At 33.9% G+C, this 24,380-nt stretch overlaps 1 protein-coding gene across 1 annotated transcript in view; it reads left to right on the forward strand.

The window, feature by feature from the left end:
* Positions 1–24,380, forward strand: part of ATRNL1 (attractin like 1) — a 1,097,315-nt gene that overhangs the window by 179,899 nt on the left and 893,036 nt on the right. The window contains exons 12-15 of the mRNA XM_044665614.1: positions 5,585–5,793; positions 7,132–7,250; positions 20,721–20,853; positions 22,382–22,563. Coding sequence (XP_044521549.1) covers positions 5,585–5,793; positions 7,132–7,250; positions 20,721–20,853; positions 22,382–22,563 — 643 coding nt within the window. The remainder of the gene's footprint in view (positions 1–5,584; positions 5,794–7,131; positions 7,251–20,720; positions 20,854–22,381; positions 22,564–24,380) is intronic.

The raw sequence follows: 24,380 nt of genomic DNA on the forward strand, positions 1-24,380 counted from the left end.
TACAACATAAATAAAAAGCAAGTTAATGCAAATATGTAAAAATATTTAAATTTTAAGTAGTTTAAAAGAGAATGCATTAGCACTTGAGTGGATCAGGGAAGGCTTCATAAGGAAGATGATGTCTGAGCTTCCTCTTAATGGAACAGAAGGACTCTGTGACATAGTGGGAAAGGAGTATAGGATGCCAATGCAAAGGCACAGAAATGGGAGATGGAGTATGATGTTTGAGGAACAGAGAGATCAATTTGGCTGGATGGACATAGTATGCAGAAGGGAAAGTAATGGTTAATGAGGCTACAAAGATATGTTGTATAGTATTTTAAAAACTAAACAGACCAATTCATAGTTTATCCTAGAAGTAATAGGTAACCAGTAGAAATGATTGCATGAGGTGAGGTGAGGATCATATGATCAGATCTGTATTTAAGAAAAAAAATTGGTAGCAGGATGTATGATGGACTGGAATGATAAAGAGGCTTGAGACAGCAGTTAAGACAGTACGGTAATCTAATCAAGGGGTGACAATGGCCTGAACTAGACTTGATTATATATTTCAGAAAGAAAGATGGTTCCACATTTGTTATCAGAGTGATGAAAAGCTGCTTCAGTACCCCTCAGAAAGGGGTCTCCAAATGTCACTATTCTAAGCCTTTTGAGATGATCACTTACCTGATAGCAATTGTATATTTACAGAATCATTTTTAGAGAATATATAATTGTTTTCTTTTCATAGTCTTTAGCCTCTTTAGATAGTCTTATATTTCTAGTTTACTAACATGGCAAGTGGTTCCTTTTCCTTCCCTTCTCCCCCATGCCACATTCTCTTGACACAAATCAGGATTCTTTGCTGCTTCACATCTTTTTTCTTTGTTTTAATATTTGAAGCCTTTCTTCAATTAAAAAACAAAATAAAACTTCATTCCCTCTGATAGTCTGGAGGATGAATAGACATTCCTTAAACTCTCTAGAATGTCTTCACTGAAATGGATTCCTGTTCTATAGGTAACAACCTGCTTTCATCTTAAACCTTTTCCTTTCTTAATCCTTCCATCTTATTGCACTCACTGTGACCAGGCATCCTCCTAATAACAGCCACCCTGGCCACTCTTGCCAAAACAGTTGTATTTTCATTCATACTCCCAACTTGTTGGTCTTGATCTGAGAGATGGAGTACTTTTTAATCTCTGTTAACACATCTGTGTTCTTCTTCTACTCTTCTCCTTTAGTAACCTCTCCTTAGGTTTATTCAAAATATATTTATCACCCAGTATAGATTCTGGTCACTCTAATCTCTTGAACTGTAGGACATTCTCTTTATCAAAGAGTTCAGTGCCTGGCTTGCATACTTTTTCTTCTCCTCAGTTACTTTAATAAATAGTGGATTTCAACATACATACTGATATGCCCTTAAACATGGGACTACCCAGTTCCTCAAGTTTACTTATTTCCTATGACCTATGTCTCCATCCCACTTCAGCTACACACAGAGCTGGTCCCATACTTGATCTTATCATCAATGTTAAGTGTTACTCTTCCACATTAATGAACTCTGATATTTCTTTATCTGATCATAATATTTTATCATTTTATCTTCCCATAACCTTGTTAATCATCCTCACTATGACTTTAGATTCCAAATTATCACCACTGTACTGGCCATAGTCTCTTCTCTGCTCTGTCTTGACCCCTTAGTGAACCAACTATATACGATCTAGTCTGAGTCCCTTGCCACTTTATCCTATAACTGATTTTGCATCCTAAGCCCCAACCTTGGATTACTCCTACCATCTGCAACCTTTAGTCTTATTCCCATGCTCCTGAATGAAGTTTGAACCAATTGCAAAACTATCCTGAATAGGTATACTATGAATTTATGTCAAATAATCTTAACTCGGCCCTCTCTATTGCATGGTAATACTTTTATTCCTCTTGAATGAATCCACTATCCCACTCACTGAAGCTTACTGTGTACTTCTTTTTAGCTCTCCTCAAATCTCTCCTTATTTTCACTGTCTTAATTAGGAGTGACTTATGTTTCACTGAATAAGTTGGGTTATTCACCAAGATTTCTTTCTTCTTCCATTTCATTCAGATGTTTTCTCCACTATCTTCTCCTGCATTATTCTGTTACATGAAGAGGAAGTCATTCCCATTGCTAAGGAAAATGTCATCCAAGTGCAAATGTGATCCTGTTCCATCCTGTCTTCTCCAGTAGATTATCCCTGTTAATATCCTTACCATCCCATGTATCTTTGATCTCTCCTTTCTTTTTGGATTCCTTCTTTGATGCCTAAAAACCACTCATATCTTCCAGTCCTCAAAAGTGTCCCATCATCCATCTATCCCTGATATCTATTGTTATTTTTACTTTCTTTTATGCCTATCCTCCTTGGCTGTTGGTGCTTCCACTTCCCTCATCTCACTTTCTTAACTGTCTGAAATCTGGCTTCAGATCTCATCATTCACACGAAGCTGCTTTTTTCCCCAAAATTAAGCAATAATCTCTTAATTACCAAATCCCATTCTTCAAAATACTTGACCTTTTTATAGCCTTTGGCACTTTAGATTACCCTTTTCTCCTTGATAATAACTTCTTTCTAGGTTTTGGTCACAGCTCTCTCTCCTAGTTCTCCTCTTTCCTGTGTGACCATTCCTCAGTGGCCTTTGCTAGATAATCATTCAGTTCATATATGATAATTATATGTTTTCCCCGGTCTCTGCCTTTGGTCCTCTTCCTTCTCCCTCTATATGCAGAGGTAAATATTCAGAGGTTCCCTACTAAGCCGTACATGGAGCCATCAGTTATAGTAAATGAAGAAAAATTTAATGCTGCAGATAAGTTAATTTACCCTGGTACTATACTTTCCAGAAATGTTAGTTTATACAATGACAGAATTAACTCAGTATTTGGAAGGCTCTGGAGGAAAGTATGGGAAAGAAGAGATATTGATTAGGCTGCCTATCCAGCTGAAAGTCTATAAAGCCATTGTGCTGACCTCATTGTTATATGTCTGTGAAACCTGGACAGACTATCAGCACCATACCAGGAATTGAACCATTTCCATTTGAATTGTCTTAGGAAGAGTCTGAAGATCACCTGGCGAGATAAGATACTGGACAGTGAGGTCCTCTCTTGAGCTGAACTGCAAGTCATTCAAAAGCTATTACCGAGAGCACACTCCAGTGGGCTAGCCACCTTATTCAAATACAAAACACACATTTACTTAAAAGACAATTTTATGGAGAACTCACAGAAGGCAAGCACTCCAGGGGAGATCCCAAGAAGTGATGCAAGGACACTCTAAAGGTCTCTCTGAGGAACTTTGGGGTCACTTGTGAAATATGGGAGGCGCCGGCACAGAGCCCAGCTGCACTCACAGAACAAAGCAGTATTGAAGTAGTTTAAGAGAAGATTGAGATCTTCACATTTAGAGACATCTCCATCTTAAAAGTTCTTTCTGGTAATTTGTGCCAAAGCTCATTTGGGTCAGATCAGCCGTAGTCTGACAGGCCGTACATCGACCTCAGCCTAGTGCTGTCGTTTTGGGCCTCTGCCAGTACGAAGGACAACAGCCAACTTGATGATCTCATCAACTCCAATGGATTCAATGATCATCTTTATGCAAGTGCTTCTCAGATCTATTTATTTAGTCCTAACCTTCCTTCTGACCTCTAGTTGCACATCATTAGCTTCTTATTAGATTTCAGAAACTTTGAAAACTTAACATGTTTAAAACAACTCAATCTCTTTTTTCCCCAACTCTCTCTTCTAACTTCCCTTATTATTGTCAAAAGTACCACCAATCTCCTAGTCACCCAAGCTTGCTACTTAAATGTCATTTTCAAATTCTCACTTTCTTTTATTCCCCTCCTCATATTCAATCTGTTGCCAAGTGCCATCAGTTCTGCTTTTGCAACAGCTCTTCTATAGGAGCCCTTTTTTCTCTGACACTGCCAACACCCTAGTTCAGGTCCTTATTACCTCATGCCTCGACTACTTCACTTGCCTGCTCCCTGATATCTGTGCCTCAGATATCTCCTCATTCCAGTTCATCTTCCACATGACTATTAAAGTTGTTTTCCTTAAAGCAGAGGGAGCATGTCAGAATATTAAAAAAAGAAAACAAAACCAGTGATTCCCTATTACCTCAAGAAAAATATAAAATTCTTTCTTTGACTTTTAAGTCATCATAACTTAGCCTCTTCCTACATTTCCAGGAATCTTATACCTTATTCCCCTTCCCATACTTGATGATCCAGTGACACTGGCTTCCTTGCAGTTCAAGTTTATACTTGTAGCATTTTTTTTAATGTTGCTGGGAATGAGACAGAACAGCCTCTCAAGATCTGATGTGGGAAAATGAGGGCTTTGTTGACCTGTAAAAGTTCAAATTAACGCATATTTACTAAGTGCCTATTGTTTGAAAGGCATTAAAATAGATCTTGTGGTAGAATACAGAAAGGAAATAAGCCCTATCCTCTAGGAGATTTGAGAATTGTAACAGCTTCCCAGATAAGTAAATCAAGGGGAATTGGGCTAGGAAGAGAGGATGAAGAAAGGCTTCTTTGAGAAGGTGACTCCTAAAGTGATTCTCAAAGAGAAGATTAAGGATTATGTGAGGTGAATATTAATTGAGAATCTTTTCAAGTTTTAAGGATTAGTTTGTGCAAATACATGAAGGTAAGGAGGTAGTGCAACATTTAGCGTTAATGTAGGCAGATGATTTTTAGTGGTTGTTTGTTGAGAGCATAGAACATAGGGAAGAGAATAATATGAGATTAAAGATAAGGAAGTTAGGTTGTAGTCATATTGTATAGTCCTTACATGCATTTAATTCAAGTGCTAATAGGGAGCTAGTATCTATGAAGGAAAATCTGTACTTTTACTTATCCCATTTTAAGATTCTTTTTATTAGAAAAAATATTTTGAACACATATAAGCCTTTTCTGGCTTTTATAATATGATCTAACTGGATTACTGTGTAGGCTTTGCGGAAATTCCAAAAGTATAGATTGTCATTGTGAATTGAAGATAAGTTTGAATAATTTAAGTGGTTTTAACTTTGGTTACTTTATTAAAGAGAGGAGGGGCATGCAATAAGGGAAAATAATCTTCATTCAACTACTGTTCTGTTTCTTTGCTTTTAGCATCTGCTTAGAAATACCTCTCTAAAAAAATAGAAAGGGCAAAGTTTTCTTTTTAGCCATCAAGCTGACAAAATATTTCCTAAAATTCTCGGAAATAAATGAATAAAATACTGTATTAATTTTTTATCAAAGAAGTATTTCTTGTGTTGTTTTTATTGTTTTTTCTTTTATGCTTTAGTAATGATCTTTACTATTTTGGAGTTTCATTGATTTCTTATATTATAGCAAACCACTTGGAGTATATCTCACTTTACCTGGAAGGTGTTGAAATATTTGAATATGGGATCCACATAACATTTTAAATTATAAAAGAAAAAATGGAAATTCTGATGGTTTGAGAGTTGTGCAAAGAAATATAGATATGACTATTTAGATAAGAGTTTTTCTTAATATTATTTCACCCAATATTTCTTTTTCTTTTTTTTTTTCCTCATAGGTCCATGTATATATTTGGAGGATTTTCTAGTGTCCTCCTTAATGACATCTTAGTGTATAAGCCTCCCAATTGCAAGGCTTTCAGAGATGAGGAACTCTGTAAAAATGCTGGTCCAGGGATAAAATGTCTTTGGAACAAGAATCACTGTGAATCCTGGGAAGCTGGACATCATAATAATATTCTGAGAGCAAAATGCTCCCCCAAAACTGGTAAGGAAATTCCATCTCTGAGTCCAATTTCCTGATTTCTACCTGTAACTCTGAAATCTTTATAATGAAGCTTCATTTCCAGTAGGAGAAGACATATGATATGAAAGTAAAATTTAATAAAATAACTTTTAAGTTCTAAATTTAATATTCTTCATTACTTGACCTTATAGCAAAAATTTAAATACAATTACTTGAATTATCCATTTTTACTAAAACACTCATTTCATTTTACATGTAAATATATATTTTGCTAAACAACTTTTTTAAAAAACCTTTACCTTCTGCCTTGGAATCAAGGTAGAATAGTGGTAAGGACAAGGCAATGGAGGTTAAGTGACTTGCCCAGGGTCACACAGCTAGGAAGTGTCTGAGGCCAGATTTGGACCCAGGACCTCCCATCTCTGGGCGTGACTCAATCCACTGAGCCACCTAGCTGCCCCTGCTATACAACTTTAAATGCTTTAAAATGTGCATTCTTTCTATGCTTCTAAGAATTATTTGATGGGATGGGAAGTTAAGTTTGGGATAGGGTGTTAATCAGAGATTAATAAAAGAGTTGAAGGCTAATTATAGGTAAGATAACATGAATTTACTTTAGAAATAATTACATGTTTGATGCTGTTTTCTTTTGAAAACAAAGTTTAAAAAATAACCATTATCTTGTTAAATATATGATCCATTAAAAAGCTATTAGAACTGTCTTTTTTACCTTAAAGGTAGGTAAGAAATCAATTTTAACCAATCCTTAGTTTTTGATGAAGGAATTAAGGTGGAATAGTTAACACAGCTTAATGAGCTTCAGTGTATGAAATATACATATGTGTGGATATTCACAACACCATGTATTATCTTAATGTGGCCACTTCAGAATATTTTCTTTAAAGCTGAAATCAACAAGGCTATTTATTTTGAAACTTTGAAATTTAATTTTGTGCTCTTTTTAAATTTTTGTGTATGGTGACAAACTTTCCAATTTAAGCTTAGATCTCAGAAAATTGATGACTCATATTTTGAAATTCATGAATAAATACTAAAATAAAACAAAAATATTTAATAGCTATAAAGTTATATTATAGGAATTAAAGGAATCAAGATATTTTCCTTTAGATAGAGTAGTCATTCAGAGAGAGTTTTTCATACACTGAGTATTCCAAACTGTCCAAATAAAATAAAGCTACATGCTTGATTTTATACTGCATATCTTATAATTTAGACTAAGGTCATATTTATGACAAAAGTGTCTGCTTACATCCTAAGCAACTGTTAAAACTTTGTGATTTCAAAAGTATGATGTAATTTTAATCTTAAATTTTGCTTTGTCTCTTATTTGTATTTCAGTTGCCACTGATGACAGATGTTATAGATATGCAGATTGTGCCAGCTGTACTGCTAATACAAATGGGTGCCAATGGTGTGATGACAAAAAGTGCATTTCAGCCAACAGTAATTGCAGTATGGTTAGTATTTATGAGTACAGGGGTATATAGTCAATGTTGTGGTTTTATTTTTATGAGTGCAACAATTATCAGTGCAAAAAAAAAAGGTAGATTACATATCAAAGATATATGAAAACATGTACTATATCACTTCCTTGTACAATGTAAGTTCAGTGAATGAAAATAAAACCTCCAGAAGTTTCTGACTTACCTTATTTTCATAGGATTTTGACTACTCTTCCCCTTTTAAAATTTACTTTAATTTTCAAGTATTAGACTATTTATTCTCATAATAATATTTAGGAAAATTTCTACTTCCTATGATCATTCACAATTTTCATTCAAATATAGTAACCATATATGTGGGGGCAGCTGGGTGGCTCAGTGGATTGAGAGCCAAGCCTAGAGACTGGAGGTCCTAGGTTCAAGTCCAGCCTCGGACACTTCCAGCTGTGTGACCTTGGGCAAGTCACTTGACCCCTATTGCCCACCCTTACCTCCTGGGCCAAGGACGGTCCCTAGCCCGGATGAAAAAGGAGGAGGGTTGGGCGTGGGGCTAGCAACCCCACCCTGTAAAAACTACATCTGCTAAAGAAACTGCAACCTAAAGTAGGGGCAGCTGGGCTAGCTCAGTGGATTGAGAGCCAGGCCTACAGACGAAAGGTCCTAGGTTCAAAACCCGGGCTCAGACACTTCCCAGCTGGGTGACCCTGAGCGACTGTGTGACCCATTGCCTACTGGTTGTGGCCCTATGCTCCTAGAATGGAGTCCCAGGATAAAAACAAAAAAAAAACAAAAAAAACAAAAAAACCATATATGTGTAGACTTTAATTCTCAAACTGTAGTCTAAAGTCATAGAGTTTTTATTTGGTGGTAATTATTACTTTTGTTTTATAAGTATTTTGTCCAACTTGCCAGTCAACTAGCATTTATTAAAGATTTATTATGGGTGAGGGACTATGCTAAACATTTGGGATAAAGAGAAAGGCAAAAACAGGTTGAAGGTGCAGATAATATGTAAAAATAAGTATACAATATATGTGATTGTGTTAGATGAAAACAAAATGAAAAATTCAGAGGGAAGATACTAGCAAGTGGTATGTGTGTGAGGTGAGGAGGGGAAAAGACCAAAAAAGCCTCTTGTAGAAATGTGAAACTGGAGCTGAATTCTGAAAGAATCCAGAAGAAGGAAACAAGAAGGGAAAGCATTCTGCGTGTGTGTGTGTGTGTGTGTGTGTGTTGCAAAGATAGACTATAGGATTCAGCAACAGATTGGATCTAAAAGGTGAGAGAGAGAAATTTAAGTTGACACCTGGATTGCAACCCTGTATACCTTGGAGGATAGAAATACTCTTAAGAGTAATAGGGAAATTAGGAAGAAAGGAGGATTAATGAGTTCAGTTATGGACATGTTGATGGATATTAAATCTGAGATATCCAGTAGGCAGTTATAAAAGTGAGATTTGAGGTAAGGAGAGAGGTCAAAGGTATATCAAGAGATTTGAGAATAATCCAAATACAAATAATAGTTGAGTCCCTGGGAGTTGATAAGATCATGAAGGAAAATAGGATAGGAGACAGTGGCCTAGAAGGGAGCCCTGGAGGACACTCATGATTAGTGGGTGTGAACTGCTTTGTCTATACCCTACAGATTTTGGTAGGATGTCTCATCATTGTCATTCTCTTCAGTGAAATTATTAATTGTTTCTATGATTTGTTCTTTAACTGATTTTGGAGAATCATATTATTTAATTTACAATTAATTTTTGATTTGCCTATCCATGTACCCTTACTAATTATTTTATTGCATTATGATATGAAAAGCTTGCATTTATTATTTCTGCTCTTTTGCATTTGTTTGTCATGTTTCTATGCCCTAGTACATGGTCAATCTTTGTGAATGTGCCATGTGCTGCTGAAAAGAAGGTGTATTTCTTTTTTGTCCCTATTTATTTTTCTTCACATATCTATTAACTCCACTTTTCTAGGATTTCATTCACCTCTCTTCCTCTTTCTTATTTATTTTTTGATTTATCTAGATTTGATAGAGGAAGGTTCAGGTCTCCCACTAGTATAGCTTTACTATCTATTTCCTCCTTGAGCTCTGATAGTTTCTCCTTTAGAAACCTGGATGCTATACCATTTGGTGCATACATGTTGAGCACTGTTATTTCCTCATTGTCTATACTGCCTTTTATCAGGATGTAGTTACCTTCCCTATCTCTTTTAATCAGATCTATTTTTACTTTGGCTTTGTCAGATATCATTATTGCCACTCCTACCTTCTTCAATTGAAACCCAATAGATTTTTCTCCAGCATTTTGCCTTGACCCTGTCTATGTCTACCTGTCTCATGTGTGTTTCTTGTAACAACATATGGTAGGATTTTGGTTTCTAATCCACTCTGCTATTTGCTTCCATTTTATGGGTGAGTTCATCCCATTCACATTCAGAGTTAGGAATGTCAGCTGTGCATTCCCCAACATTTTGATATCCTCTCCTAATTCTGCCCTTTCTTCTTTTGCCATTTTCTTTTTTAAACCAGTGGTTTGCTTTTAATCAGTCCCCCTTATCCCAGCCCTTAGTTTACTTCTCTTTCTGCCCTCTCCCTTTTTTGTTCCCCTCATAATTTTTAAGGTCTATTAAATTCCCTCCCCCTCTCTTTCCCTCCCTTTTTGAACTTCTCAACCCATTACCCCATTTAATTTTTCCATTCTGACTTTCCCTATAGAGTAAAATAGAATTCGATACCCCAATGGATCTAGCTACTCTTCCCTCTCAGAACTGATTCCACAGAGAGCAAGATTTAAGTATTACCTATTAATACTCTCTTCCTTTCCTTCTTATAATAATATTCATTCTCCTCCCCTTCCCATGTGCCTCTTTGTGTGGTATAGATTATGCTATTTTTCTTATTCCTTCAAGTTTCTCTTGGTGCCATCTTCTATTCCCTCCCTTTTCGTTTTTTGCATATTTGACTTAGACCATTTAATGCCCAAATCTCTCTGTATGAATAATTCTTCTAATTACTATGATAGTGAATGTAACTTTTGAGAGTTATGCATACCATTTTTCTATATAGGATTACAAACATTTGATCTTATTGAAGCCATTAAAGAAGCAAATTAAAAAAAACTTTATTCTTTCCCCTTTCTTTCTTATTTACCTTTTCATGTTTCTCTTGATTTTTGTGGTTGGATAGCAAACTTTCTGCTTATTTCTGGTCTTTTATTTATAAATTCTTGGAAATCTTCTATTTTGTTTAATGCCCATACTTTTCCCTGGAAGTATGTAGTCAAGTTTTGATGGTTAGGTGCAGGAGTAAAAAACCTGGCTTCCCACAGGTAGGTGATCTTGGTTGTAGACCCAAGTCTCTTGCCTTTCTGAATATCATATTCCAAGCCTTGCAGTCTTTTAGTGTAGGGGCTGCAAGATCCTGTGTAATCCTGATTAGTGCGCCTTGATATCTAAATTGTCTTTTTCTGGCTTCTTGTAAAATTTTCTCCTAGGCTTGGAAGCTCTTAAATTTGGCAATTATATTCCTGGGGTTTGTCTTTTGAGAATTTAATGTAGAGGGTGATCTATGGTTTCTTTCATTGTCTATTTTGCCTTCTTATTGAAGAACATCAGGGCAATTTTCTTGGATAATTTCTTATAGTATGATGTTAAGGTTCCTGTTTATTAATGGGTTTTCCAGTAGACCAGTGATTCTCGAATTGCCTCATCTAGATCTGTTCATTAATTTTCTCAGTGAGATATTTCATGTTTCCTTTTTTGTTCACTCTTTTGACTTTGCTTTATTAGCTCTTGCTGTCTTGCAAGATCATTGATTACTATTTGCCCAATTCTGGTCTGTAAAGACTGGTTTTCTGCTATAATTTTTTGATTTTCCTTTTCAGTTTGGTCTCTCCTGTTTTTCATGGTTTCTAGCTGTTTAATTTTGGTTTCCAATTTGCTTATCATTTCATTTGATTTTGGGGCTACTTTCTCCAATTGGGAGTTTCTGTCTTTTAAACTGTTAATTTCTTTTTGAGCTACTTCCCACCTTTCTTGCCAAATCTCTTCCATCTTTCTCATGATCTCAGATTTGAACTCTTCAAGAGCTTGTGACCAATTTCCATTTTTTGGGTAAGATTTGGATGTGTTTACTTATTCGTCCTCCTCTGCTTTCTCCTCTGTGTTCTGGCTTTTTTCTCCGTAAAAATTATCCAGGGTCAGTGTCTTTCTTTTGCTCTTTCTGTTGGCTGAAGGTTGTATTTCTTGGACATTGCGTGCCATCACTATGCTGGCTTTTCCTTCCCAGTTAGAAGTCTGAGTGAGGAAGGAAGGCTCTCTGTGTATGGAGCAATGGAGCAGTTTTTGCCTGAGGCTACTTTTTGAGTCTCAGCATGGCTTCTACTATCTGTGAGGCTTCTACTGTCTGCCGCCCTTCTCAGCTCTATCAATGCACCCAAGATCCATGTTCTTTAATTTCTTGGGGTCTCAAGTCTAACTGCTCTCAGGGGTAAGTCCCTGGTGGTCTTAGTCAGCTGCCAAGAACCTAGAGATTGCCCCCAAGCTTGCTCTTTTTGCTAAGGCTACTTTTCAAGTCTCCAAACAGTTTCTACAGTCTGCCACCCCTCTCAAGTCTATCTCTGGAGAGAGAGTAGTCCTCATATGGATCATAGTATGGGAAAGAATTGAGGCACAAAAGGATTAGAAGTCATAGTAAGGACAAAAAATGAGGTTCAAGGAAAGATAGAATGAAAAAAATTACTATAATAATAAGGAATATCTGAGTTCATGAACATAGAATTGGAACACTTGTGAGCGATGGCAAGATCACTTTAACTTAAATAATGTTCTATATAACCCATAACATATTCAGTGTTAGCCACTAATACCATATTGTATACCCATATTTCTTAATTCAATCTATGCATTAAAATGTATATCAACTAGAAATTTCTCTAAGTGTCTTGAGTGTATGTAAGATATTATGACACTATGCTGTTTCTTATGTGTTCTCATGTGCTATTTATACAAATATTTCTATAATAATTTATGATTTGATGATACATGTTAAACATTCTTAACATTTGGAGTACATTGAAATGGCTGATTAGCAGCAAAAAGGATATTTCTTCTTTGGTGATTCGGCTACATCTAGAATATCATCCATTTTTGTAAATTAGAAAAAGAAATCAGCATGAAAAAAGGCCAGTGGAAATTAGTATAAAGATGAAAATATTATTTTATTAGGTAAGGAGGATAGTATACTGTAGTAGAAAGAGCACTGGACAGTGAGTTAGGAGGATGAATGTTCAAGACTTCAGTCCTGCATATTGATGTTTACTAACTCCATGACCATACACAAGTCACGTAACTTTTGAACAAGTTTTTTCACCCATATGATGGTGATAATACCTGTAGAGTATACTTTACTGGGCTGTTGCTAAGATCAAATGAAAGCATAGGATCATAGAGATCATGCAATCTAAAACTTCATTTTACAAATGAAAACCTTGAAGCTCAGGGAGAAAATATTTGCCTAATATTGCATAGGCAGTAATTAGGGGAGCAAGAAATTTGAAACCAGACCATTGGATTCTAAATCTAGTGTGATATGTGTCAGCTATTATTATTATTATTGGTTAAATCTCAGTATTATATAGATAATTTGACCAAATGAGAAAAATTTGGTTTGCATATTTTTGGAGTTTTCATATTCAACAAAAGTATTAAGCATTTTTTGAAGGTAAAAATTGTTGGAAGCAGAACAAGTAAAAGAAAATGTAGTCAAGAGAGAATTATTTGAGAAAAATAGGAAACTATTCCTTCCTTTTATGCCTTGTTTCTACTCAATAATCACATGCAATTTTGCCATCTTTTAGTTTTATATTTTTATACTAAAATAGTACTCAGAACTTGCAAGAACAAGCTTGAATACTATGAATAATGACATGTGGTCCTTTTGGTTTTGTAGATTTATATTTATAGTTTCAGATCATAAATGTTATAACTATTAGGTTCTTCAGTTCTGTTCCAATTATAACTTTAATATTACTTGACTATACTTTAAAAATATAGATTAACTTTTAGACTTTTATTTAAATTCAGTTAATGAGATTTCCAGCAAGCAATATGGAGACTAGAGTTAAGGAAAATAAGACTTGGGAATAAGGGAATGCAATTTGGAACAGTATTAGAAAAATTTTGCCAGCAAGTCTCTCTTTAATCACTGTTGGATAATCTTGAGATTACTTAGACTTGTAAATTTCCATTTATATTAAGATACTTATCTATCTATCTCTACATGTATACATATACTATAGGTATATATACATATATACAATATACATGGTTATATGTACCTACATATGTAAACAATATCAAAATTTATTTTACAAAGTAGCCTCTTTGCTTCAGGATTTTGTTTTTTGATAATAAGTTAAAAAGTAAAGAATTAGTTTGCGATAATATAAGAGAACAGAAGGTACTTAGTTGTATTTTATATTTCATTGAATTGTATTGTTTAGGCTGTGTTTTCAGTAAGTTTGGTGATTAAACTGAACCAAATGTTAATGGGTACAGAAAGTTCTATTGGACTTTTACTGTAAAATTCGTGCAATTACATATAATTTTGTTATTTTACCACTTTTTAAATGAGAAATTGTATAATATCTCCTAAAGTAGGTTAAACTTACTTCTTGCTTCCCAGGGATTTTCATCTCAAATTTGTAATTCAATGTATATTGAGTATATAAATGTAACTGATATTTTAAAAATCTTTTTTACTAATGGGCCTTTGGTTCAGTGATCTAATAAAAACATTAGATATGTTTCAAAAAAACACTCAGCTTTCTCTGTCATTAATTATATTGGTCCTACTGGTGAGAAATATAATTCTAACAATTGGACTGGTTCAGTATCTAACAATTAACAACTATTAGCAACAATGTTTTTCTTAATTAAAAGCAGCAAGTAGATTTAGACAATGAATATGTTAAACTCTGAAAATGTTTTCATTCTGTTTTGTATTCTAGCATTTTAGGCATTTTTAGTCATTTTTATTAGACAATTAAAGTTTATCATAATTCAGATTAATTTTTGTATTGAGCTATTGAATATTTAAAATACAACTTTGTCATTATTTAGGCAAAACAAAGAGCTCTATGAAACATTCTTGTCAAAAAGATAAAAGATATTTGGCATGGATTACTAATAAATTACTTAATATTTTGCATAAAATGGTCTTCATGGTTTAATAGATAAAGATACTTTAAAAACTTATATTCTGTCTTTTAATCAATATTAAGTATTGGATCCAAGGCAGAAGAATTGTAAGAGCTAAGTAATTTGGAGTTAAGTGACTTCTCCAGAGTCATACAAGTAGGAAGTGTCTGAGGTCATATCTGAACCCAAGACCTCTCCAGGCCTGGCTCCCTATCCACTGAGTCACCTAAGCTGCCCCTAGGCAAAATCATTTACTTGCTTCTACTTTCTTACTTGCTTTATTCTTTATTTCCGAATCTCTTGCAATCTGGCATTTGCAGTTATCACTGAATTGAAACTACTTTCCCTAACTTTACTAAAAATATCACATTTTCTCAATCTTAGGACTTTTTCTCAGTACTTATACCTTCTGATCAGATCATTCTGTGCCTTTCCAGAAAACACCACCTCCTGGATTCGCTTTCTTCTCTGCATTTTCATGACAAAGTTCTTTCTTGGATATCCTCCTGTCCTTCCCACAGCTCCTCAGTTTTCTTTTTTGGTTCATCATTCATGTCCTACCTTTTCTTATTTTCTCCTTTCTCCTACTCTTCTGCTGTTCTTATCAGTTTTAATTAATTCAGTTATTATCTCTATGCAGATATATCTGTAGAGATTGCATATGCTTCAAAAAATTGCACACACACATGTGCACACATATTTTGTCTTCTCTCCCACTTTCTCCTAATTTTCTAGACCATTTATATGCTATAAATTGTTTTTCTTTGCTACCTCAAAAGAGTTCTAAGTGTATTTGTACATTCTTAGAATTTATTTTGATTAGGACTAATCTCTTAATCAAATCTCCTTCTAAATTTCCCTTTTTCTTCCCATTTCCTCTTTTCAGTGAAATATATTTTTTGCTGAAGTGTGTGTGCCTGTGCGTGCGTGTGTGCCTTTGTGTGCATGTATTCTTTCTTACTCTGACCATTTGAGATGAGAGTTAGTTTCAGGTGTTCCACCACCACTTCCTCTTTCTATACCTTTGTATTTGTACTCCTGACTATGTGAGATAATTTCCCCTAACTTTCTTTCCTTCCCCCCAACCCCCAGTTTATTCCTCTTCTCTCTTTTTTCTGTTCTCTTAAGATCTCAAGACATATCAGAACCATTCCCAGGTCTTGTCTAATTAACTTCACTTTTTGTCCCCGAGGGTGATAGAGTTCTGAGGAGACATGTTTTGTTTTGTTTTTGCTTTACAAATAGTCAAATGATTCTTCAATATTTTCTCCAAGTAAGTTGTTTTTACCATGAGATACCTTACACTTTCTACCTTTTGCAGTCTTTTGACTTTAAATATTTCGTACTGTCTCATAAAGTCATTGACTTCCATGTGGATAATTCTATTTTTTGAGATTTTTCTTGGAAAAGATTTTATATCTTCCCTTTCATCATGTTAATTCCCTTTCCATTTCATTCTATAATAGCTGTCATTTATTTTTGAACTTTTTTCCTCTAGCACCCTCATTTTATTTGTAAAAACATTTTTTACCTCTTTAAAACTCTTGCTTCATTTCTGCTAGGAACTCTGGGTAAGTTTATGTCTGGGCTTTGTTTATAGATATTTTGAGATCATTCTCTCCTGGGTTAGGGTCTTGAATATCCCATAACCAAAATAGCATTTAATATTGAAATTCTTTTTTAGTTTGCTCCTTCTTCTCACCCACTTCTTGACTTTAGAGTTATTTGGAGTATGGGTTCTAATTGCTTTAATTGTAAGAGGGAATAGTTTAGCATCTGCTATTCTTTACATGTGTCACTCTCCATAATAATAAACTACAGTGACTCCCTGTTAACTATGGAATAAAATCCATTTCTGTATTCATCATTTAAAGATCTTCAAAGTCTGACTCCAGCCTATATTTTTTAACCCTTAACTTCTGTGTATTGGTTCCTAGATGGAAGAGTGGTAAGGGTGGGCAATGGGGTTCAAGTGACTTGCCCAGGATCACACAGTTGGGAAGTGTCTGAGGCCAGGACCTCCCATTTCTAGGCCTGACTCTCAATCCACTGAGCTGCCCAGCTGACCCCCATCCAGCCTATTTTTATAAACATTACACATTATTATTCTTATTGCATTAATTTGGCCAAAAGGGACTATTTGGTTTCTATTACAAAAGATATTTCTTCTTGTGCCTTGGTATAAGACTTTTTGGATTCCAGAAATGTTTTTCCTTCTCACCTTCATCTCTTAGATACTCTAGTTTCTTTAAAAACTCTGCTAAATTACCAACTCCTAAATGAGGCTCTTCCTGATATCCCCAGTTTATCTCCCCCATGGAATATCACTTTATTTCAGTTGATGGAAAGGTTGCGGGAATATGGGAACAGTTTTGTAAAGCAATTTTAAAACTATTCCTCAAATGTTACTAAATATTTACCCAGTGATACCACTACTAGGCTTATACTAAAAGGTGATCAAAGACAAATTGAAAGGATTTATAAGCACAAAAATATAGCAACATTTTTCCTGTGATTTCTACCTCCCAGTAGAGAAATGATGAAGCGTAGATACACAGAATAATGAGTTATAGAGGACTGTTTCCAACATGTTCAATATTTGGATTTATTTCTTTTGACCATATTTATTTGTCATAACAAAGGCCTTTTTTTAAAAGATGGAGAGAGTTACAGGAGGAGCTCTTTGCATAATATTGATAGTGAATCAGTTCAACCATTCTAGAAAGCAGTTAGGATCTAAACCACAAAAGGCATCAAAATTGAGCTTATGCTTTATCTCAGAAATAGCACTACTAGTCATATACCCTAAAGTGATTAAAGATAGAGAAAAGAACTTATAGGTATGAAAATTTTTATTTAACATTTTTGTAACAGAGAAGTGGAAATAAAATGGGTGCCTATTATTTAGAGAATGACTAAACAAATTGTGGTATATTGATAATGGAATACTGTTAAAAACCTGATGAGTGGGATAATTTTAAAGAGTCCTGGGAATATGTTTATGAACTGACGCAGAATGAATTGAGGAAAACTGACTTATACAATTACCACAACATTGTAAAGGAAAACAACTAGGAAAGATTTAAGGTCTTTGTTCAATGCCATGACCAATTATAACTCAACATTGATTATGAAGAATGCTTCATATCTCTTGATAAAGAAGGGATGGGAGGTGGGTTCAGAATAAGAAATACTTATTTACACATTACTTATATATTAATTTGTTTTCCTTTACTATGCTTATTATTGGTAGCTAGGTTACTTACTATTGAGAGCTCTACTATGCCTGGTGTAAGGCAGTCAAATCTACCCTCAGACTCCTACTAGCTCTGCAACCCTGGGCAAGTCATTTAACTGTTTGCTTCAGTTTGCTCATACATAAAATGAGGTGGAGAAGGAAATAACAAACTGTGTCAATACCTTTGCCAAGAAAACCCTAGATGGGGTCACAAAGAGTCAGACATAACTGAAAAGAATGAACAATAACAAAACTATTTTTTCAAGGAAACAACATGTTTTTCCTCTACTTAAGTGAGCAGAGAATTGTTCAAAAGAATAGTAGGAAGTAATTCTAATTTTAAGTAGAAAAAAGAGAAATAACAATGACATTTATATAATACACAAAATAGAGTAGAATGAAGTTTAGAAATGACAGAATAAACAAGAAAATTCTATTATGTCAAATTTAATATATACATATATTTAAAAACAAAAGTTATAAAGAATAGTCATACTTTCTTACATAATCCTTTTCTGGTTGGTATATAGAAATGTTCATGTTTGTTTATTTCTATCAAATTAATTATAGAAAATAAATATTTTAAATAATGTGTATGACCATGAAAAAAATGACAGCAGCATGAAGGATGTACTGGATAATGATGGTAGGGACTGTTAGGTAAAGAACATAGTGGGTGAGTATTTGTAAAGGTCCAAGTGAGTGGCAATGAGAAATTAACAGGCAGAGGTTGGTTGTGGTAGGAAAGGGAATGAAGGGACAAATGGAAGTGATTTTGAGATGGGTAACTATTTAGGTATGGGAAAGCAAGTGTAGGTCCTGGGACAAGGATGCTGTGAATAGCAAGAGGTAAATTTACACAAATAATAGCTCAGAGGATAAATAGAGATGATGGTCATACTTCTATGAATCCATGATCTTACCCATGTGAATTCTGCACTTTGTCATCCTTCCCTTTAGCCTAATCCTGTGCTACTTTGTCAGTATTCTCCTGGGATCCATACTAGATATGTACTGGGCACATTGTAAACTTTAGATCTTCTATCATTCTGTAAATAAAAATGTAGCATCAGATTTATTTACTTGTTATCTCTTGCTTTCATTACAGGCCTAACTTACTATTTTGATAATCAGAGCTGATACTTTTTTTTTAAACCCTTGTACTTCGGTGTATTGTCTCATAGGTGGAAGATTGGTAAGGGTGGGCAATGGGGGTCAAGTGACTTGCCCAGGGTCACACAGCTGGGAAGTGACTGAGGCCGGGTTTGAACCTAGGACCTCCTGTCTCTAGGCCTGACTCTCACTCCACTGAGCTACCCAGCTGCCCCTAGAGCTGATACTTTTTATGTAAAGCATTATGGCATGGTGTAGGCATAGAGTCCTATATTTGCACTCAAGAGGATATAGTTTCAAGTCCTGCTCTAGATATTTGCCAGCTGTGTCATCCTGGCATATCATTTTACCTCTCTCTCCTCAGTTTCCTATAAAATAGAAATAACAGCAATGACCTCACAGATTTGTTTTGATATCAAATGGGATAACATGTATACCTTAAAGCAGAAGTATCAAACATATAGTCTACTCCCTAAGGCATCCTGAACCAGATTTAGTTATAATTGCAAAATATTAACAAATCAAAATATATGATATATTCATTCCTAACATGTTTTTTTAAGTCAATATGCACTCATGGGAATCCTTGTATATGATTGGTGACCCTTATTTCTATTTAAGTTTGATACCACTGCTATAATGCATTATAAATGCTATTTATGCTTATTATTTATAGTTTAAAGATAATTTACATTTATTGTCTCATCACCTTACAAAATGTGTAATAAGGACATGATTTTTCTACTTTCATTATGAAAACTTTGGGGTATAAAGAAATTATGTCTTGTTAAGGCCTTATGTTGCATTCAAGTTCAATTCTACTTCCAGAACTAATACTCCTATGAACACCTCTGAATAAGTTGTAGATTTTGGTTTTAGGCATGTTGCATCTATAGTACAATGTAAAATACATCATTGAGTAGGAAGATAAAAAATGAGTTTTAAGCCTGGGATAGAGAGACTAAGCTTGAAGATAGAGAACTATGAATCATCTGCACTACTGATAGTTAAAACAAGTTAAAATATGAGATTAAGAACATAGAGATAAAAAGAAGAGTGGGCAGAGCAATTAGCATTGTACAATGTTAACATTTATCAAAAAGAATAAAGACTGAATCACTGAAAGAGAAAGATATGATAGATATAAGAACTAAGAATATCCAGTCTCATAGAAATAAATGGAGAATTGACTCTCTAGAGCAGTGATGGGCTAACTACTGCCTGTGGGCCAGATGCGGCCCCCTGAAATGTTCTATCAGGCTGCAGCGACATTATTCCTAATCTGACGAATACAATAAGTAGGATACAATACAGTGAAACTTCCAAAGAGCTGCCTTAGAAACAGACTGACAGATGAGCATTTCCTTTCCTTTGGCCCCCTCTTTAAAAAGTTTGCCCATCACTGATGTAGAGGAAAAGAATAGTCAATCAGTCTCTAATATAGCAGAGAAGTTAAGGAGAGTGAGACTTGAGATTTTACCAAATGGGAAATTGTTTTTGACATGCAAGAGAGCAGGTTCAGTACAGTGAGATGGGAGGGAGGAGCAGTATGGAAGTTAAAGCATAATGGCTTGGGGAACAAGTGACTGGTGAATATAAAGACAGCAAGTGTAGATTATTATTTTTTTAGAAGTTTGGTAACAAAAAGAGGAACTATGGAATCATGTCTTACAGTGTAGAAAGTGATAAGATAAAAATGCTTTATGATATACAATAGCCCAACCTGTTTATATTTTGACATCTCCTTGCATCAGTTATTTTGAATTTATTTTATTTTAGTTACATATATTATTTGCCATGTTTAAATTGTGCTAAATTATACTTAGCATCAAAACAATTGTGATCTCTGGAATTATTGATATCAGATAATTTAAAACATCTATTTTTTTGAAAAACATAATTTGTGATATCTTTTTATTTCCTAGTCAGTCAAAAACTTCACCAAATGTCATGTCAAAAATGAACAGATCTGTAATAAACTGACCAGCTGTAAAAGTTGTTCATTAAACCTAAATTGCCAATGGGATCAACGACAGCAAGAATGCCAGGCTCTACCAGGTAACGATGTTGGAATTATGTAACTAATCTTGCTTACACTTGGCTTGTAAATAACATTAAACTAAACTCTGTTAAAGTAAAAATTATTTTATTCAAAAAATTAAAAGATATGCTTGCTTCCCAACATTAAAGTCACATTACAACAAACTCACAGATTTGTTTAAATGACAGAAGAAATGTCATCTCTTTAGATATATATGTAAATACTTGATTGTTTCATTTGTTTCATAGAGTGACGTGTCCCCCCACCCCCCAAAAACCCCCTTTAAAAATCTGGATCACTTCTCCCACTGCCCCTTAGGCTGTTTTTCAGGTCATGAGATTTATTGTAAACACTATAGAGTTTTCATGAGATACTGAATAATACATATTCAAGTTCTTATAAGTTAAAAACTTTAAAGTTCCTCCTTGTGCAAAGCATCCTGCTGGCTTTTTAAGAACAGACATGTATAGTTGCCACAGTGTTAAAACTCAAAGGATTGGAAGTTTATAAGGATATGGCATATATACAAATAAGTGTGACACATGATGGAATGTGAAAGGCTCAAAGAAGAGTCATGGGATTTATTGCAACTATAAAGAGGGACTACACTTACTTATTTGGCAATTTTACTGGTTTTAATTTCTGTTCTCTAAAAGTAGTCCTTTTTTAATTTTGGAAATAGATTATTCTTATTCTGTCTACACACACACGCACACACAATATAGCTAAGTCTTAGTATTTCTCCTTTCTTGAACCACCTTTATTTTTTCTCTTCTTCATTTAGAACCCATCTATTACAGATTTTCATGCTGTCAGGTTTGAACTATTACATCAGCCATCTGATTGATATCCCTGACTTGTCTTTCTGTAGTCTAGTATATCCTCAAAAATAGACTGCTACTATCAGACTAGATTGAATCATCTTTGTGAACAGATCATGAGTTACAACATTAAAAGTCATGTAGAGATAAAAGAGTAGAAAGTATAATTTTTAACTTTTCTGGTGAATTTTTATAAGAATAGAAAAAGGTGGCTCAATCGGTAGTTATAATTTTAAAAATCAAGGGCATCTTTATATCAGTAGAACCTCAGAAATAAAGACTAATAGCCTGTGCATGTAGAAATTATTCTGAAACAACTGTTATAATTCTATTTGAATGGAATTCCAATAGAATGATTTCCAACTTTTCTGGATTGGAAGTGTGAACACAAATAAGAATTTAATAGTGATTTTTTTGTGTGTAGCTGATAATTTACTGATAAAATCTGTGATTTACTTAGACTACCATAAAGAATGCATAGAAACTGAAGCCATAGATGAAGTTGTATTAATATAATTTTAGAGGCAGTGAATCACCTTCAATTTTCTAATGATGAAACAAATCTTGATCCCTACATTATCCCACTTTTAATATCCTCTTTTAGTAAAGAAATTATATTGAAGATTAGATAAACTTTAAGAATTTTTATTGAGAATTAAAGGTAATTAAAAAAATACAATTTCTGTTTTAAACATTGAAATTAAGAATGATTCTTTCTCACTAGCTCATCTTTGTGGAGAGGGATGGAATCATATTGGAGATGCATGCCTTCGAATAAATTCCAGCAAAGAAAACTATGATAATGCAAAACTTTACTGCTATAGCCTGAGTGGAAACCTTGCTTCATTAACAACCTCAAAAGAAGTAGAATATGTTTTGGATGAAATACAAAAGTACACACAACAGGTATTTTGTCTATCTAGGATCATTATTATTTTTTTGCTTGTAAGGCGAGAGCTTTTAAAATATTGTAAAACAGTTTTTGAAAAAAATCACTTTTTCCTTACAAATTTTTGCAGGTATGTTTGGATTGCAGTAGTGTACCAGCAAAAGAATATGATTCTGTTTCTATGGTCATTGATACATTTTTGCAAATTATTTTTGGGGCATAGTTAGACTTCATATTTCCTTCTCATTAAATATATGATGTTAGGTTACTTTGAAAAATCTTAGAAAAAATTTGAAATTGTGAAATTGTGTTAAACATTGTTGGAACATTTGGCACCAAAGAATGTAGTTTTATAAAGAGGTCTGTTATAGACTTCCTTTGTAAGATGTGTTTGCTTTAAAAAAATTAAACATATTCAATCACATATTTAATAAATTTGTTTTATGATTATCTCAAGTAAGTGGTTAGAGTAAATAGCAAATAATTCTATAAAATAAGAGGGACTGGCCTCTGAGATCTCTTTCAGCTCTTGATCGGTGATCCTATGGTAATCTGAAAATAATTCCATATGACTCATGCTCACCTTATACATTTCTATGTATAAATACATATATCAGCGGCCAAAGATTATTTAGTACTTTTCTCTTTCAGTGGAACAACAATTTATTGATTGTAACTACAAAAATGACTGCAGAACATATGATAAAGGTACAAATTAATTACAACTACAAACATATAACAAAATTCAAAAGTTACATTTTTTTTACTTTAACATAGAGATACTTATAATTGGTGATTGTTAATATTAAATTTTCAAAGAGGGAGAAACAGGAATTGGTTTTAATAATGTTCTTCCATTGAAAGCTGTAATATTTTAATACTCAGATTTACTTGCTTAAAACTAATGCTATCCATTCGCTTGTATAAATTGATAAAATATTTAAAAATGCTTACTACACCATGCTGGTGCACCCTTGGATGTACAATAAAATTGGTTTTATAGTGGCTTATGAATTTACAGATAGGCTAAAAAGGCAATTATGAATAGTAATTAAAATTTATATAAACATAACAGCTGATTTGCAAAGCCATTATGCTATAACTGTAGTGAGGTTTCTCTGAAAGAAATGGAAGTATAATTTTGCCTTTTGCAATTGTTATTTTAATGTTTTTATTATAAATATACTCTAAAGATAGAAAATACTTTTAAGTTAAACTTCAACAAGAAAAATTTGTAAAGTTTAAGTTTTTATGCTAATGTAACTCATAGAATCATCAGAAGGATTTTTTTGTGTCACATCTGTTTATTTCCTTTATTATTAGAATAGGGGATAGATTACAGAATATCTCACTTAAAATTGAACCTACTTAATATAATTTTGGATTTTCAACAGAACTGTTTATTATTGATAGGAGCATCATCGCTGTTTTTTCTAAAATATTTATGATTTGTATTTCCTGTTTGCTTACTTCTTTGTTTTTAATCCTAATAGCTTTGTTTTTACCGATATCCTTGCAAGATAATATTTTGAATAAATATATTTAAGGTTGAAAATTGAGCTTCCTGTGCCAAAACCAACATATTGACATTGACTTGTGGTATTATTTGCTGCCTTTTTTCTCTTCCTTGTTATTAGAGTGGCATAAAGAGGTAAATAAACATTGGTAAATATGTGACAGTGTAGATTTGGCAGTTAGCTGACTAGCATGTCTTATAGATGAAAAATGGCTATTTGATTTATTTGGAAAGCCAAGCTTTAGCAAAATTTCACACTTAGAAACTTTTACAAGGTGACATTTCTCCAGGTATATCTTTACTTAAGTGCATTATGTC

Source organism: Gracilinanus agilis, chromosome 2, assembly GCF_016433145.1.
Source record: "Gracilinanus agilis isolate LMUSP501 chromosome 2, AgileGrace, whole genome shotgun sequence".
Taxonomy (NCBI): domain Eukaryota; kingdom Metazoa; phylum Chordata; class Mammalia; order Didelphimorphia; family Didelphidae; genus Gracilinanus; species Gracilinanus agilis.